This window comes from Eurosta solidaginis, chromosome 5 (assembly GCF_040869045.1).
Source record: "Eurosta solidaginis isolate ZX-2024a chromosome 5, ASM4086904v1, whole genome shotgun sequence".
Classification (NCBI taxonomy): domain Eukaryota; kingdom Metazoa; phylum Arthropoda; class Insecta; order Diptera; family Tephritidae; genus Eurosta; species Eurosta solidaginis.
In genome coordinates, this window is record NC_090323.1 from 165,691,990 (window position 1) to 165,711,337 (window position 19,348).

Here is a 19,348-nt window from a genome sequence, read left to right on the forward strand (position 1 = left end):
TTAAGTCTGCACAGCTGAGCAGCGACACGATGATGCCATCTCGTCGTCCTCCATACAGCAAACAACACAAGGGCAGCCGGGTATATTTAGGCTTCCGTATGAACTCTCTTTGGGCAGTTTTCTATTAAAAGTCCACTAACTATGGATAGATGCGCTTTTTAAACCTTAGTACCTCCGTTTAGCGTTTGGAGTCAACAAGGGGACAGTAAGACCTCGACCTATGGCGAGATGTAGTGTCAGCCCAATGTTTGCCGAGCTGATTCAGGAAGCATAAAGCAAGTGAACAGCGAAATCATAAAGTGCCCGCTGATAGATACGTTCAATTCGTCCGTGCCTGCCCGGACCAATAGATCAGCCTGACAGATTCCAGGTATATCTTCATGCCCTGACAGCTGGATAATTGTCTTCAAAAGAGAGGTCACAAGAGAGACCAAGCAATCTCTCACAGCCCCCGGCCTCAAGGTTGGGTGCTTAGCTCTTTGATGGCTGCCTGATTATCTGTGAAAATGTTAAATTCCAGTAAAGGCGGCGGAAAGCATTCCATCTATCGCATTTTTTATATTGGCGACCTCCGCCCGAAAGGCGCTGTAGTGATCAGGCAGCCCAAATTTTCGACTAACTCCGATCTCATGACATAAGACTTCAGCCACAACCCTCCCGTTAAGCCTGGATCCATCCATGGGCGGTTTTTCCAGACTTCCGTCCCATATTAATTCCTCACTCCATTCATCCCTTGAGGGAGTATGAGTAGTGAATGTGGCAACAGGAGCGAAAGCCGACGAACGGTAGTCTGTACTGCCAGGGTTGAAATCGAAGTATGCTTCCAATTTACCAGTTTAGATGTTGTACGAAAGGCACCACTTATTCCAACCATCGCTACTCGCTGCACTGTTTCCAAACATTTGACCGTGTAGCAACTGTATAGTACTATTCACCAGACGATAACCCTATTGAAGAGACGCGGCTTCACCACTATATCGGTCCCCCCAGGGAGAGAGCCCACATAAGTCTTGCTGGCCCAACTGTCTAAATTAAGCTTTCATGACAGCTTGCTTTAAAGAACAATCTCAAGCTAACTAACCCTGTCACACAGCATCAGCGGTGGTCTGAGTTCAGGTATCTTGTTCCTCCGGCAGCCCCTCCCCTCGAGGTCCTGAAACATGTCACTCATTACCACAACCCGAAACAGGGGTTCAATTAAATTTAATATAAATATAATAATAATATATAATATAATAAAATTAGATATTAGATTATTATATACTTATACTTATTACAAGAAAAAAATTATTGATAATAATATAAAATGTTTATTTTTTCGCGATTTAGCTTAAAAGACTTCTATAAACAATTTGCAAAGGATGTTGCAATTTGGAAGCAATATTATGATCTATCAGCACCCGAAGAGAATCCATTACCGAAACCGTACGATAATATTGAAGAAATGTTATACCTTATAATATTAAAATGTCTACGACCGGATAAAGTTGTGCCAGCTGTTAGGGTAAGTGTTTACTTTGTTTATACTATTCTTAAAATATTAGAGGCTGTACCTTCGGGTACATTTCGTGACCAAAGGAAAGAATTTGAATTTGAATCACAATAGTTGGCTAAGGTAATATTGAAGAAACACCGCAGCCTACCAGAGGAAATGGCGATATGATCCCTAGAAGTAACTTCATAGCATACCTCAACGTCTCCTTTTTTGGGTGTAGCAATATTTATGGAAGCTTGTTTTTTTCTTTCATTGGAGTGTGGTTTGACGTGGCGAGTCCCAAGCCCAGCGCACAACCCGCTCAGGGGGGATAACGTTTATATAGCGAGCCCGCTTGAAGCCGCACCTCGTGGTGGACAGACGCTGCCTATGAAAGATCCCCCAGCTAGCGTTTAAACCGAGTATGTCAGAATGGCCTAGCCAGGTTGTCCCTTCTCACATTAGATAACCATTAAACGGATGTTCAGTTACTGCCCAGAGGATACTTGGCGCCAAGCAACCGAAAGTAGTGAGCTGCTCGAAAGGCACGCAAACGAATCGCTTTGACCATTCCCAGGTGAATGGCAGGCAGAAGTTTTCCCCACTTTCGTGGACTTCTACACACGGCTCCACTCTCCGCCTACGGAAGCAGAGGAAGAGGGCGGCCCCCACGCCGCTGGAAGGACCAGGTGGAAAACGATTTAAACTCCCTTGGTGTTACCAATTGGGGCCAGTTGGAATAGAGAAGAAGCGACTGGCGCGCCTTGTTGGACGGCCATAACCGGTTAAACGGTTAAGCGCCAATTAAGTAAGTAATGAGATGTCCAGGAAAGTTTCCAGAGTGAATAAGCGAAGCGGACTTGATATCTTCTAAGAAAAATTGAGAAATAAATTATTAAGGAAAAGAATTTGCAGTAGGCTAAACAGAATGATTATGAGATCATCAGTGTCCTTATGGCCATGTGTTGCAGTGAGAGTACTTGCGGGCATGTCCAGCGATATATGTGCTTTTGCACCGATCCTCCATTTTCTTTATGATGCCCAAGAGTGCATTAAAGGCGACTCAAACTTTTGGACGCACAATTTTTACACAGTCTGCCGGAGGTAGGGAAGACAGTTCTCTTGCTAATACTTAAGTATGTATGGAAGTGCAATTGGTTTGTTGAAGACTGATTGAGAAGTATTTAATTTGATTTGTCCCCACCCGGCATTCACAGATTGCATTTACGACTTAAATGTTTCCACATGTTGTAACAAAACTTAATATTATTAATAATAGCTTAAAGAAGGTTTTTAAACCCGAGTTTCTCTTCCAACTCTTTATGCGCTGCCTTTTCATTTATTTCCCACAAATAGGGGACCTTATGTTAAGGGGTGTTTTTTGTCGACTCCCAACGACAACTAAAAAGGCACTAAATTTGATGAGAAACTTCTTGAGGGAACACCATAATACTCGTCTAAGCCCCTTAACCTGCTTGGGGGGATTCTAAATCCTTCGGCTTGTTAATACTAAAGGCCCCGTTTTAAAAAAAAATTGTGAAGAACTTTTTTAAGTTAGTTAGGCCAGCACACTTCTCTTCAATATATAAGAAAAAGGACTTACTTCCGGCAATTATGTTTGTATCGTCACGTGGGAGGATGACGTATATTTTGCACTTCTTAAAAGTAACTACCAACTAACCACATACGTGCCATAAGTACATTTATTACTCCAACCCAATTAGCTTAAAATGAATCAAAGCATATTTGAGCTAGATTGGAAAAACTTGTCCACAAAAATTTACATGCAAAATCATTTATTGACATTAACAACATACACATACATACATACGAACAAATAATGATGATTATTAAACTTTCGTTAGATCCATCAGCGTACTGTTTGACCGAAGACATAACATTATTACCAACTGTCAATTGACAAACATGCGCGCTATTTGAATGTTATATGTCAGCACATTTTAACGAAAAAAAACCAAAAACACAAAATGACCAGCAAAAAAATTGAATGAATTGTAGGTACAATTGGACGAGATTGCACAAATATAAGTTTGTTGGATTTATTTGAATGGAATTGCATAATGACGGATGTAGTTAATAATATCAAATTGACTTGGCAAACTACCACCACAGCAGATTTTCTCTTTTCAAGTCAGAAAATGAGTTTCAATATTTCCCGGTACTACACATTGCATCTACTTGTTGTTGTTGTTGCCTTTTCAAAGCATAAAAAATTAAAAGATTCATTCCTTGTGACAAACAATATGCTACCATGAAGAGAACTAGGGAAAGTTATATGTTTTTCTTTTCAGCATCATAGCCAATGTTCTTAGGTTTCGAAGGATGTAGTTTTATAAGCTTACATACCTACACACTCACATACACATATGTGTACGTCTTATTGCTATTAAGCGAAATCATTTTAATATCCAAAAAAATTCTATCATTTCACAGCTCATTCATATTTTATTTTATAGTACGTGCATACATACATACATGCTTACATATTTTTCTACTTACTCCATACAAATCCATTTTACAGACATTCATTACGCGCAACATGGACCAATCATTTGTGGAGCCACCACTCTTCGATTTGAATGCCTCATTTACTGACAGTTCGCCAAGAATACCATTGGTCTTTCTATTATCGGCTGGCTCTGATCCAATGGCCAATCTATTCATGTACGCCAAGCAACGAAACATGTATGACAAGTAAGTTAATTAAAGAACTCGTAGTTCGATATCTCATAATACGCAAACATACACTTGTACATACAAGGCCTGTAGGAAAAGTATCTAATTTTGAAATTGAAAAATTATTGTGTATTCAAAAACCATTCGATTAACTCAAAAGCTGCCAATTTTTTACTTGGAATTTACGGAAACTTTGCACACTCTCAAAACCGCACTGATTTTCAACATTTCTTCCCCCAAGGGTGAAAAATGTTATTTTAATATACGAAAAAAAAAACTTAAGAACTTAAGAAAAAAATTTTTCAAAAATCAATGTGAATTTTGATAGGCTTCAGACTTGGTCAGACCAAAATAATTCGAACTGCAAAACTGCTGCGCTACATGGAACTCTGAATAAAATTTTTGAAACATTAAAAGATATTTTTTAAGGACTCGCATTTTCAAAAACGTTTTTGAAATTAGTTTACACAGTTTTCGTTACTTATTTTTCATTGCGAGTGGTCACAAATATAAAACTAGGAACTGTCCGCAAGGGGGAAATAAATCATATAATTTCATTCTACTAAAAATTTTAATATACTTGGAACACGTTCTATGATGTTTGGTGATTAAAAAATTATTTGAGGTGGAACAAAAATCAAGAAATAAGTGCAAAACAATTTCCAAAATAACCCTTAAAACAGTCCCAAATTGGACCCCAAAACATTTTCGAAATTGTTCCAACCCGGTGGTCCGGGAAATGATCATCAAACGATCTCTAGATAGTTTCGTAAAGTTTCGAAATCAAGCCTAAAGTAATCCTCAAATTATCTCTAAATGACTCAAATTAAACATAAAACAGCCCTTAATGGTCCCAAAATAGCCCCATAACTAATCTTAAATTATCCCGAAAGCCATCTAAAGTTATTTTAAAAATGTTTCGAAAACAATTCAAATTATTTTGAAATTTTCCCGAAATATTTAAAAAAAAAATTGACAAATAGTCCCGATATGCTCTAAATATTAAAATATTTAAAGCAATCCTAAAATAGTTTGGAAAATACTTTCAAAATAGTTCCAAAAATAATTCCGAAATTATCGTATATTGGAACGATTTTCCATCATCTCTTGTCAAATTTGGTTTCGAGAAAAACCCGTTTCGGCGTTGTACCATCATCAGTGCCGATTTTCGTCCAAAACGAAATCTGACAAGGGATGACGGAAAATCGTTCCAATATACATCATTTATCCACCCTGTCGGAAAATCAACAAATCGAAATAGGTCCGAAATTATCCTTAACACAGAACCAACAACATAAAAAAAAGCTTCAAAATAGTTCCGAAATCATCCGTAAAAAAATTGCGAAATCAGCAGAAAATTGTTAAAATCAATCTCGAAAGAGCACAAAAATAATTTCGAAATAATCCGGGGGTAGTACCGAAACTACACGAAAAGGTATCGAAAATTGTTCCGAAATTACAACGAAAACAATTCCAAAATAGTTCCGACTGATCCTTTCAACTACTTTGAAATGATGGGAAGTTGGTCCCGAAAAATGCCAAAATAGTACGAAAATGGTATAAACATGGTCACAATATAATCCCGAACAATTCCCAAAATATATCGGAGGCCAGCAATTATTTTGAAATAGTGTGCTGGCTTTTAATCAAATCTTCTCAGTCGTTCATTTATTATGTTATTAAGATATCCCATACAATCGACTGGCATACACGCGTATTCCACGACGAACTCGTTGGAGGATAATAAACCAAAGAAGTATTTTGATTTGAGACAGATCAGAAATATTAAATATTTTACACATCCGGTTGTTCAGATATTACAAATGTTTAACATAGGTTCTTAAGGCCCATAAATCTCATCTCGTAATCGTTATTCTCATTCAGTAAAAATAATGCGAAAATTATTATTTGGAAGTACAAGCCCTGAACCAAAATTTATTATCACTTCTAGCTGATTTCCCTGCAGGAAACTTGCCATTTTCTATGTCAGATATACACACATACATATTTACCAAGGGCCAAGTGCTTCGCACTCCTATTTACATATGAAAATTTTTACCACCAAAAAATTATGTAATATGTATTGCAAATTAGGGAATATAGCGCCATCTCTGCTTGCTCCACTTCCTCTTACTTTAAGTCTTAAAAACAATTTTTATACTCCATTATTGAAAGCAAGAAATTACTCAGGTTCGAGTTTTTGAGTAGCAAGTTGCTTGTTAAATTTACTAAAGAAAAATTACGCAGCTTTTACTTGCAAATGGAGTCTGAGAAAATGTTTGGTTCATATGCATGATGCCCATATCATACAGGCTCTTAAGTTCAAAAGCTAGCAATTTCTCAGAGAAAAGGACCTAATGGACGTAAAAAAGGAATATTTTCTCAGATTCCAGTTTCTGAGTAAAATGTAAGAATTTTGTTATTGTAGCAAAAACAAACAAGCCATGTTTTACTCATAAACTCGAGTCTGAGCAATTGCTCGATTTTTCTGCTTAAAGCCCATAAGAAGCTTTGTTGTACTCATTACATTATTTAGTCCTAATTTTGTAAATATTATGATGAAACTACATAAGCTTTATATAAGCTGAAATAATTTCGATGTATTTGTATGTATTGCATGCATATGTGCACTTTTTCCCATATCCTTGCACAAGTTACTCATATCAACTAAGTACTTGCTCCTAGAGACCAATGTTCAATAAGCTGTCACTTTGTTTTTTATTGAACAGTACTCGATAATTATGAGAGTTATCAAGTACATGCTCATACTTACTTACTCACATACAATTACAGCTTTATTGGTTTTGGACTTAATTACGCTTTGGGCACGTTCATACTGATTGTAAAGCAGATCTACATTTTGAATGAAAAGTGTCGATTTGGTACTAGTTTCAGCAATCCATATTTCAAATATTGAGTTAATATAAATGTTGAAATAAAGAGAGTCGATACTCAAAATATAGTTACCATTTTCAGAAGTTAAAAGTTCTTTCTAAGCCGAATACCTAAGCTCCCGTAAAATGCAAACTTAGTTTAGACTAATTTTGCACATCAAGTCTACAGAACATAATTGAAGCACTATCTTCCTCACTGTAAGAAACTCAGATGGGGGTCAGAACACCAGAAATTTTTTCTACAGCGTTATACGCAGGGTTATAATATTACATATACAGATAACATTGCTTGTCAATCAGCATGAGTGTGTTCAAGACATGTATTTAGAATCTCTTCTTACTATATGTAGATACTTAAATGAGAGAAATTTGTTACCCTTCCGTTTCTACTAAAAAAAATTTAAGATTCATAATTAAATTCGCATTCTTTGATATACTTATAAACATACGCAGTAAACATACAAATACATCTTTAAATGAATATTTTTATTTATTTGTCAATTTTTAACTACTTTCCATTACATCATTAGTGAAATGTAAAATCAATATGTGGTAAAAAGTTCACATGACATTTCATCTTAAAACAACGTACATTGCATGGCAAAAACAGATTCAGTTAACGTTTCGATCTTCATAGATCAAACTTATTCCCTTCCAGGGTGGTTGTTGCGCTCTCAAGTTTCGGGCCATTTATTTGCGTGTAGTACTCGTTAAGAAGCTACGCTGAAAATTGAATCTAGAGGCTTTATTTGGGTGCCTTCATTAAAGGCTGTCGTTTGAAAGAGAAAGCCTTATTTAAATTGATAGCAAAGGGAAAGCGATATATTTGAAATTTTTATTGCATCCCCTCAAACATTCTCGGAGCGCTCATAATTTAGGAATCCAATACAAATCCGAAATATGTAAAAAATTTGAGCCTCAAAAAAATAATCACACATGAGTCTTTTATGACTCCGATATGAGTACTGAGCAAAAAAGCAACTTTCGAACACATATACATATTTATGTTGTACATATTTTACTTAGAAAAATTGTTTATACCCAGCTGTATTTGTACACAGGGTATTATACCTTTGATTGGGTAACAGTTGGTTGTACACTGTACAATGTATAGGTATAAGGGAATCGAGATAGATATAGACTTCCATATATCAAAATCATCAGTATCGAAAAAAATTTTGATTGAGCCGTGTCCGTCCGTCCGTCTGTCCGTTAACACGATAACTTGAGTAAATATTGAGATATATTCACCAAATTTGGTACACGAGCTTATCTGGACTCAGAATAGATCGGATGATGCCCACTTTTTATTTATATAACATTTTGGAAAACACAGAAAACCTGATTATTTAGTAAATAATATACCTAGAATATTGAAATTTGATATCTGAACTGATATTGAGACTCTTGATAAAAATTTGAAAAAATTTTTTAAAATGGGCGTGGCACCGCTCACTTGTGATAAAATCAATTTTACAAATATTAATCATAAATAAAAATCGTTAAACTTATCGTAACAAAATTCGCCAGAGAGGTTGCCTTTACTATAAGGAATACTTTGAAGAAAAACTAAAGAAATTATTTAAGGACCACGCCCACTTTTAAATAAGAGATTTTTAAAAGGGTTGTGGACGAATAAAGTAAGCTATATCTTTGCAAACAAGAGCTTTATATCAATGGTATTTCATTTCACAAGTGGATTTATAACAATAAATAGGAGACACTTCAAATTTAAAAAAAATGATCTTGGCACCGCCCCTTTTATGACTAAGCAATTTTCTATGTTTCGGGAGCCATAACTCGAAGAAAAATTAGTTCAGAATATAACCTTATGTATATGTATTATTGCGCAGCCTTGTAACACTATTAAGCACACAAAACAAACAACAACAGCATTTCAAGTGTACAGCTGGGTATGTATTGCTCGGTTTCCCCGAACTTCGACTTCCTTACTTGTTTCATATCAAATTTGATTAAAATCATGTGTCCTGCTGTTCCCGATTTAAATTGGCATAGACGCTTATCGTTAATCATCGCCGCAATGTTCAGCATTACAACTCGGCAAGTATTTCAGCCTTGTTTCGTTGTAACCACACCTACGTGGTATGCCCTGGATAGTCTTTCGAGCCCTCTATGCCTGTAACTAGAGTTGCCGTCAGTATATCCCACTTTTATGAAATTCCTACAAAATTCCTCTTAAAACCAATATTAAGAATATGATTTCCCAATATTAATAACATGTGTTCAAAATCCACCCTGGTCTGGCCAATCCTAGCCCCTACTATAAAGCACATACATAAATTACTTCGAAAAGCGTCATAGAAGAAGTAAACAATGAGCTGTTTACGGTCGTAATGGGAGTCTAAACGGGGTTCCAAGATGTATGAAATAAGGCTCATACCGGACGACCGTTGCAAGAAGGGAAATACGTTCATTTCGGACTCTTAAACGAGCTCATAATGAGTATATACGCTGCGATTTAGGTGTCTTTTATAACACTTCTTTGACTACGTATGCTTGCTGGGTATTTAGATCTTCTTCATTCTTCACTTAATTTGTAAATATGAAACTGCCAAACTATTTACATATACATATATACATATAAATTATAAATCCAACTAGTACACGAAGTCTCAGTTCACATATGTACTGCAGTTTCAGGGCAGTGTTATTGCTAATTTGGAATTGTGGGAACAAGCAAAGTTCCTCGTTATTTGACAAGCCTGAAAATCACTTGAAAACCGAAACATAACTGGCAAGGTATCTATCTTTTCTGAAAGCCAAGCAGGAACAAAGGCGCTAACTGCACCATAAGCTAGTCAAAGCAAGTAAGAGTGTTCGGCCTGGGTGCGTCTGAAACCGGCAGTGGGTAGGCTCACACGGGTCGATCTCGGAATGGATGGGTCACTCGGAATAAATAAAGAAGAACGCAAAAGAGGAATTCCTCGTTATAAAATAATGTTTAATTCCAAAGTGAAAAGAAAAATATACAATGGGTATAATGTTACCTTAACGTACAAAATGCTGGCGGTGATGATCCTGGGCGATGTGAACTGCTTGGCGGGTAATCGAGAAAGAGGCCGGTTATCCCGTTGAGGACAACCGCTAAGCCACGAAAAAGTCCTCTGGTATTAAGGAGGGGAAAAAGCCACACACACAACAACCCCCACATATACGTGCATGGGTGCTGACAACCTGCACACACACGTGCATGTGTATGAAACGCATGCATGTGCATGCATGCACACAAATGCGGCGTGAGTGTGGGTGGCTGGAAATATTATTAAAACGTTAGGGAGGGGCGCCGTCAATCAGGTAAAAGTTAGGCATTTGGCCTAAACATGCCGCCCCCTTGCGGTACGCAACATCACAGTCCGCCAAGGATCACCGACCGTGAAGAAGAGAAGAAAAAAAGTAAAATCTTATAACTAATTATATCAAACTTAACATAAACGCCGGTCAGTCCGCCGGCTTGGCGGCACGCAAGATGGTTTGCGCAATGGGTGAGCTTGGTTGCTGATGCCTCTGTCATTCGGCACTTTTCCCGTTATGATTCAAGGCCTAAGCCAGGCTTGCCTAGAGCTAGGGATAGCGAAAAGAAGTAAGAAGATATACGTGTTCATATTTCTTGCCGTTTATTACAAATTCATTGGAAATTCTATGCTTGTGAATTTTGTATGAAGAAAATTTAATAAAAAATAGCTTATTGTAATAATACAAGCTTTTAAAACGCCTCCATTGTGAATTCGTATGACAGGATGTCACATTTTTGTTCCCGTTTGAACCTGGTTTTTCTGATTCCTGTCTCGCTAATGCCTGTCTAGAAGTAGAGGGCCTATTATCGTAGGAGTTTTGGGGCGGGTTGTAGGTGGTGTTTTTCTGTAGGGCATCCGCATGCAGGAGCGTATGGTGACGAGAGTGGCACGTATTGCAGTTGTAGGAACTGGTGCATCTGGTCACTGTGTGTCCTGGGGATAGACAATTCAGACAACCACTTGTAGATTTTATGAATTTAATCCTTTCTGGAGGGGTTAACTCGCAAAAGCGTGAACAGTTGCGTAATCTGTGTTCAGGGGATTTACACATTTTACAAATTGATTTTATTGTTTGCTTGGATACTTTCGTTTGAAAAGCACCAAGTCTTTTCGTAGGGGGTTCCGTTGATTGTCGCGACGGGTTTGGTTTTTGCACTTTCGAAGTGGCATGCCCTGTAAAACCAGACACTGTTTCAAGTGTCTGAAACCGATTAGACAGGAATTTATCCATATCCTCCCACTTGGATATGTCCATTTTATGGTCTATACATTGCTCCCAAAGAGCCAGCGTGCTCTCTGGTAACTTGGTTGAGCATAGATAGGTCAGGATTGCATCCCAATTGGAAGTGTCAATTTTGTGGCATTTGAGGGACGAAATACAATTATTTATATCATTTTGCAGCTTTTTTATTGAACTGCCACACTCACTTTCTACCTTTTTTAAGTTAAATAAAATTTGTAGTTGTGTGTTAACTAAGATACGTTTGTTTTCGTATCTTTCACACAAGTTTTTCCAGGCCATCTCGAAACCTTCATTTGTGAGGGGGCATTTTTTAACGATATCTTTTGCTTCGCCCTGCGTTTTGTTGTTGAGATGGAATAACTTCTCCACCCCTTTCAAGCTGGAATTGTTTATATAAATTGCCGTGAAAAGGTCGCGAAAAGTTGGCCAAGACAGGTAATCCCCTTTAAAAACTTCCGTGTCGCAAGCAGGGAGGCGAATTTTATTCGCATGAGGTTCTTGCTCAGGGTTGACGTTCTTTTCATCCTTCTTGTATTTTTCTGCCTCAGCAGATATAGACGCTGAACATCGCACGTAGATTGCGTATGCTGCCTTTTGCTTCTTTCTGATCGCCATAACGTCATCCGCTGACACCTCATCAGATCCCAATAGCGAATCAAACGCAGACTTTACCTTCTTCCACAAGAGCCGCAACTCTTCCTGCTGTATTGCAAGGGTGTGTTTACTATGGTCGCTCTCCGGAATAAGGCTGTAATCTTTATCAAACTCTGCGATTGATTCTGCTAAACGGATGTAGGTTTCCATTGTTTTATTTACGTTTATTAACGAGAAAATTGCCGAATAGAGAAATAGAACGCTTTAGAGTAAAAAATACCTGCCCAGTAAATAAACACTATTGAAACTCGACGCTTTATTATTTATTTTTATATTGCAGACTTTTTGTCTCGGTAGCGGCAACACCAGAGGTTTATTTTACAGACTTTTGTCCCAACAGCGACAACAAGAAGGGTTTATTTTTGGACTTTTCTGTCTCGGTAGCAAAACACAAAAAAGGGGACCACTCGCCACCTCCACAGTTAAATGGGTGTATTGTGAACAAATGAAAAGTGTGTGCGGTATTGCTAATGAAAATCGAAAATACCCGGAAGAAAGTGAAGAAAGAAATAACTGTTTTACAAGAAGTGAGCGCCTGATTAATTAAATTGAAATTAATGTGTTTGTGATGTGCAAACAACAACAACAAAGACTTATTCGGTATCGTGCGGAAAGTGAGGTTAGGTTAATCTCTTCCTTGTGTTGTGTCTGGAAAACCTTACCACTGGTGGGGGGATAAACCAGATAATCACAAGGATCGAACTAAAAATTAACAAACCAAGTAATTGAATTTTTGAAATTGGAAAGAAAAAAAAAAAAAGGTGCTCACTAAATAACTTCACTTTTTTACACTCCTTTTCGATTTAAATTTTTCGCGCACGACACGGGTATTTATCTTTATTTGTCACTAATAATCACTTAAACGAAAAAAAAAAAAAAAAGTGGCAAGAAATATAACACTTACTTCTTATTTTTGCTGGAGGTATTGATGTGATGGCTGTGGCTCCGGTGGCTGCTAATGTCGTGTATAGTATAAACTTCCAGCTTTGGTTTTGCTGGGATATGCTGTGGCAAATAAAACTTTTGATGATTTTTTTGTTTGTGGCAATTCGTGCAAAATTTTGTAATAGGCAAAATCCTTCGGCAAAGGTTTATGAGGATATTATGGATAAATTGTGCTGTGCAGGTAGATTCTCTGGTGCAGTGGACTGTAATTTTAGGCTTTTAGTTCCTTTTTTCGGTGAGTAAGGACCAATGTTCGGCCTGGGTGCGTCTGAAACCGGCAGTGGGTAGGCGCACACGGGTCGATCTCGGAATGGATGGGTCACTCGGAATAAATAAAGAAGAACGCAAAAGAGGAATTCCTCGTTATAAAATAAGTTTTAATTCCAAAGTGAAAAGAAAAATATACAATGGGTATAATGTTACCTTAACGTACAAAATGCTGGCGGTGATGATCCTGGGCGATGTGAACTGCTTGGCGGTTAATCGAGAAAGAGGCCGGTTATCCCGTTGAGGACAACCGCTAAGCCACGAAAAAGTCCTCTGGTATTAAGGAGGGGAAAAAAGCCACACACACAACAACCCCCACATATACGTGCATGGGTGCTGACAACCTGCACACACACGTGCATGTGTATGAAACGCATGCATGTGCATGTATGCACACAAATGCGGCGTGAGTGTGGGTGGCTGGAAATATTATTAAACGTTAGGGAGGGGCGCCGTCAATCAGGTAAAAGTTAGGCATTTGGCCTAAACAAAGAGCTTCTAGCTGCATATACCGATACTCTAGAACCATCAATTATCTGTGTTCCGGGTCATAGGAGAATCAAATGCAATGAAATGGCTGATGTACGGGCACGTTGGACGGACACGTGGAGCCTATCGGAAGGAAATGTAGAAATAACTAGTGTATAAGTAGGCATACAACTAACGGCAGCTAGGGTGGGGAATTCGAGATTTTAACGTGAGCAAGGCTCGGCAACAGTGGAAGAGCGCCACGAGCTGTTCAAGAACTACATAGCCAGCCTGCAGCGAAAAAGGACAAGCAGTCCACTGGAAAGATTTAGGGCCGATACCCCTAAACTTACAGCGATTTGCACCGGTCATTAGGTTTTAGGTACGCATGTGGGGAAGATGAGCAATCCGTATAATTTGTTGAGCAATTTCTGTGTAAATTCCTCTTCCAAAATCCATTGTTGGAAAAGTTTGGTAGGTTTTCGGAAAAAGAGATCCCAAATATTATTATTATAATGAAGAGCTACGGCTGGTTACCACTCAGCAGGTTCAGACCAGTTTCATGGCCTCAAAATACCTACTTGGGCGACCTGGTTTAAAGCCATAATTTGCAACCATCAGTATACAATTAACAGCCGCCGTGGTGTGGTAGTAGCCTGCTCCACCGAAGATCCTGGGCTCTAGCTCCGGGCAAGGCAACATCAAAAATTAAGAAACAAGCTTTTTTAATTAGAAGAAATGTTTTTCTAAGCGGGGTCGCCCCTCGGCAGTGATTTGGCAAACAATCCGATTGTATTTCTGCCATGAAAAGTTTCTAGGTGAAAACTCATCTGCCTTGGGGATGCCGTTCGTAGACGAGCTAATATATATTTGAAAAATTAAAAGGAGCACGACTTTAATTGGAAGAGAAGCTTGGCCTTAAATCTGTTCGGAGATTATCGCACCTTGTATTTCAGTACACAATTCTATCGTATCTTCTGTTGTTGCCGCAGCCTTGCTCAAACACTCGACTTTACTTAAAACGTTTAAGGTCAGAAACAGGACCATGTGTGTAGCCTATCTGACCTGAAAAAAGGGCGCTGGTTCTTAGGGCTGACTTCATGATTTTCATTGATTATTTGCATACCGCGTTCAACTTTTTAGCATACATATCTACCTTCATTTTGGGCTGTCCACCGAACAACGACCCTATAAAAAGAATTATCATTGATTGATGAATACCAGTTCATAGATGTTTTTTCTAAAATTAACGAATATTAACTACAGAAGGAAATGATGAATACAATTTGCTGAGAGTTTTCAGTGCTATCTTTCTGTTCGCAACTGTAGATTTCTCTATGGGACTCCTTGCGGACTCAAAGGACTTAATATATATAGTTTAAAGCTACTTTAGTTTCATAGAAAATTTAAGAATTGTACTTTTTGCTTCCGCGGTTACTACAACAGCTGAACCTGGCACCGTAAGAAACGTTATTAGTATGTCTGACTGGTTTTGCTTTCTATAAGTGATTTTGCTTGGAAAAAGTTAACCTTTTCACACCTCACAATAAATTGCCTCTTCTTAACCCTTCATTTTAAGTCACGTCACTACAAATTTTTGCTGAATAGAGAATACATACATACAAAGATGCATTTATTCATACATATTCCCATACTAACACTTTGTACATTTCTATTCCTTTCACTAACAAATTTTGCAGAACAAAAACCATTTCATTGGGTCAAGGTCAAGGTCCACGCGCCGAGAAAATGATTATGGAAGCTAATCGCTATGGTCATTGGGTTGTTTTGCAAAATTGTCACGTTGCCGTCAGTTGGATGGGCGAATTGGAGCGCATTTGCAACGACACCACATTAGCCGACGCAGCACATCCTGACTATCGTTTATGGTGCACTTCCTATCCCAGCAATGTATTCCCCGTTTCGGTTCTACAAAATTCGGTGAAAATGACAAATGAACCGCCAAAAGGTCTTAAGGCGAATATGTTTAGGTCATTCAATTCAGATCCTTTGGTACGCGATAAATTCTTTACAAATGCCTTTTTGTATTCGGATATGGCAAATAAATGTTGGTTGCGTGGTGTTTTTGCTTTGGTATTCTTTCATGCTGTGGTGCAAGAGCGACGTGAATTTGGCCCGCTCGGTTGGAATATACCGTATGAATTTAGTGAAGCTGATTTGAAGTAAGTATCTAAATCTAAGGTTAACAAGTTGTGTACAAATTTTTATAGAAACAGTTGCTCAGTGTGAAAATGGCATTGTGAAATAAAGTTGGACGCTAAACGTATGGTGTACTATGGCCATCTGTGAATTAGTAGAAAACACAAAAGACTACAGAAAGGCGGAAACTGTTGGATTTGATAATAGGAGTCTTAAGAGCTGTGAATTGTAGGTGGGAGTGGGAGAGGAAGAAGGAGTGGGAATGGGAGTATGAGGGGAATTGTGACTGTGAGTGGCAGTGAGTAGAAGTGGGAGTACGAGTGGAAGTGGTAGTGGGAATAGAAGTGAGAGTGGAAGTGGTGTTAGGAGTGGGAATGGGAGGCTGAGTTAGAGTGAATGGGTGATGGAGAAGATATAGCAGTATTTTTCAAATATAGGCAGGATAACGGGTTTCGGGTAGGCTTATCATATATATTATTTCTAATTGCTGTTTTTGTTGATTGATAGAACCGCCGATTTCTGTTGATATTTTATATGAGACTTTTATATTTGTCGCGCAAGATGCACATGGGTTCGGCTCGTATATCTGTAACAAGATAAATTTTAAACTAACAACCCATTTTCACTATGACCCACTGTACGCACCTACCTCAATCAAGGGACAGGACAGAGAGTGTAGATTACAAGAAAAGTAGCAAATTTGACTTGAGCTTTGTATCAATCTGATTATGTGGGTTAGTTTTATGCAGAGCAACCGACTAACACTCGAGCAATGAAATAAATCTCAAAGTAACAAATAACTGTAAATATTTTTGAAAATATTTCTCGTACCGGAAGGTTGCGCACTACAGTAGTGACTCTGACGAAATTTGAAATTCAGCCTTCATTTGTGATTAAATCCTCCCTGTTTGTGACGAGCTCAAGGGTTGTCTATATGCCGCTTTATCAGAATTTCCCTGCAAAAATTATACGCCTGTGCAAATTGATGTTGAGCAACACCATCAGCTGAGTCAGAGTTGGGAAGGACTTCTACGAGGCTAAACAAAGTTTCAGACAGGGTAATGCCTGTCGTGCGATTTCTTTAATTTTTTGCTGGAGAAAATAATATAAGCTGCAGAACTTATCCGCTCTGGATCAATATTCCATAAGAACGTGCAATTACTATCGTAGTTATGCTGTTAGTTATTACGCGCCATAATTTCTGCTTACTCCAAACTGGATAAGGAAGAGGAAAGGATAGGTTTCATGGAGAACGAGGGCAAAACGAAGTCGAAGTACCTGCTGTCATCAAGCAAAGTGCCAGCACATTTTCACACAACCACGCCACTGTTGGCAGCCATAATTTCGAAATAATAAAAGACTTCATTTATTTGGAAACCAGCATTAACACAAACAACATCAACTTTTAAATTCAGCGAAGAATCACTATTGTAAATAAGTTCTACTTTGGAATGAGTAGGCAATTGAAAAGTAAAGTTCCCCCTCTGCAAACGAAAATCATATAAATAGTGCAGAAGCATGGACCACGACAACATCAGATGAGGCGGTTTTGGTAGTGTTCAAGAGAAAAATTGTTCGAAAAATGTACGGACCCCTACGCGTTGGCAACGGTGATTACCGAAGAAGATTATGAGCTGTATGCGCTTTACGCAGATATCAGCATGGTCTAGCTATTTGAAACGTAGCGAAGGAATGAAGATACTCCGGCTAAGAAAGTATTTTTATCGGAACCCCCCTATGGAAGCAGAAAAAGAGGGCACCTCCACTCTGCTGCGAGGAGTAGATGGAAACTGTTATAAATTCCTTTGGTGTTACCAACTGTCGCCAGTTTTGGTGACCATAACCAGTTAAACAGTTAACCGAAAATCAAGTAATTATATAACATATGACGGAAAACAGAATAACAATATCGGACGGCAATAAGTCCCTTTTATCCAGGGTGCTAGGCTATATAGAAACGGATGACAATGCGCAGGTGAATAGCGTTACAAATAAAGCGGCGGCTACGAAGTCAAATGGAACTTGAATACTCTTTCAAATAGGTTTTGCTCAAATGCTATGATATCACTTATTAAAAAGGAAAGCACTATTGATCACTTTGGCGAAATCATAAGCTTATACACTCTCCTAGCCTGAAGAAAATCCTTGATTATATAGAGGACTTGGACTTTTATGGAGTTATGTTAAGAAAATGTGGACCAAATGATTCATGTTGCAGTTCTATTCCATTATAAGGGTGCTTCATGTTGAAGCCTCGATGATAGCATATGTAGATTACCAATGGAGTAGTGACCCTAGCTGCAACTCAAGCAACGAGCGAAGCAGGGTGTTCATGTTCAATAAAGCCTCGTTGATAGCATAGACGCCATTCACGATAATGGCGGATAACATTACAGCTTCAACATGGATACTTTGTTGATTTTCTCTTACAACTATCGAATCGAAGTATACTCATGACTAGCGTAAGGGCTTTAATAAGTTTGAAGACATCCTAAAGATCAAGGTCTTATTTTAGAGCACTGTTTGCATGCGTGTTTAGTATTTTGTGTGGAAAGTTTTTATGCAAATAACAAGAAGCCAGTGCTTGTGTGGAATGTTAAAATGAAACTAATTTTTCAAATGTTTACAAGCTTATTTGTGTATTTGTCACATTTTAACATTCTAAACAAATTTTCCAATTTTGCTACTTTTGTCCACACATTTCGCCACCCACTTTACAAATGTCAAGCAACTTAGCCACAAATCCTATACAGATATTGTTTGTTTTCACTCGACTCTCAAGTTGTTGTTCCTTTTTCATAGAAATTTTATATCTTATGTTAGAACGAGTATGCTTTTTTTCCTGCCAACTCTGCGCTTTTCTATATTCTGTGTATTTTATTTTTGCTGTACTTTGCTTCTAACTATTTTTCATGCTTTTCTGTTTATATATGCATGTATGTATTTTTTTTTTTTTCGATTTCATCTCATTTTACCAACAAAAGGATATCGCTGATGCAGCTAAAGATGTTCATAGCACAAAGCAAGAGTATACCATTTCGTGGACATGTCTATCTTACCGGTGAATGCAACTATGGTGGGCGCGTTACAGATGACAAGGATCGTCGCTTAATCCTTTCACTGCTCAACATGATATATAATCCAACCACAATCGAAATGGACAAGTAAGTTTTGCTGTGGGCTGAATTTAATTTTTCATATTATTTTGTACTTTTTTTCTGTATTTATGTTGTACACTTTGAACGGGTGAAACAGCAACAATAGGCAAGTGGAAAAATCGCAAAAGACAGTTTATAGCTGTAGCTGTTTCTCCTTTATCTCTCATGAATTTATTTTCGATTTTATTTTTACTTCTTCTGCGCATATTGAATTTTGCCAATTTCATAGAATGTCATGTGTATTTTCGATTTTAAAGGCTGTCCGTGACAGTGTCAAAAGTTTCTTCCCTTACACCGCAATATCTACATGTAACTACAGACAAAGTTATGTGTGCGCTTAAAATCTTTATTGC

General features: G+C 38.0%; 1 protein-coding gene across 1 annotated transcript in view; it reads left to right on the top strand.

The window, feature by feature from the left end:
- The window catches only part of Dnah3 (dynein heavy chain 3, axonemal), a 457,577-nt gene that overhangs the window by 404,820 nt on the left and 33,409 nt on the right, over positions 1-19,348 (top strand). The window contains exons 57-60 of the mRNA XM_067756774.1: positions 1,330-1,504; positions 4,017-4,189; positions 15,378-15,860; positions 18,822-19,001. Of these exons, the coding sequence (XP_067612875.1) occupies positions 1,330-1,504; positions 4,017-4,189; positions 15,378-15,860; positions 18,822-19,001 (1,011 nt within the window). The remainder of the gene's footprint in view (positions 1-1,329; positions 1,505-4,016; positions 4,190-15,377; positions 15,861-18,821; positions 19,002-19,348) is intronic.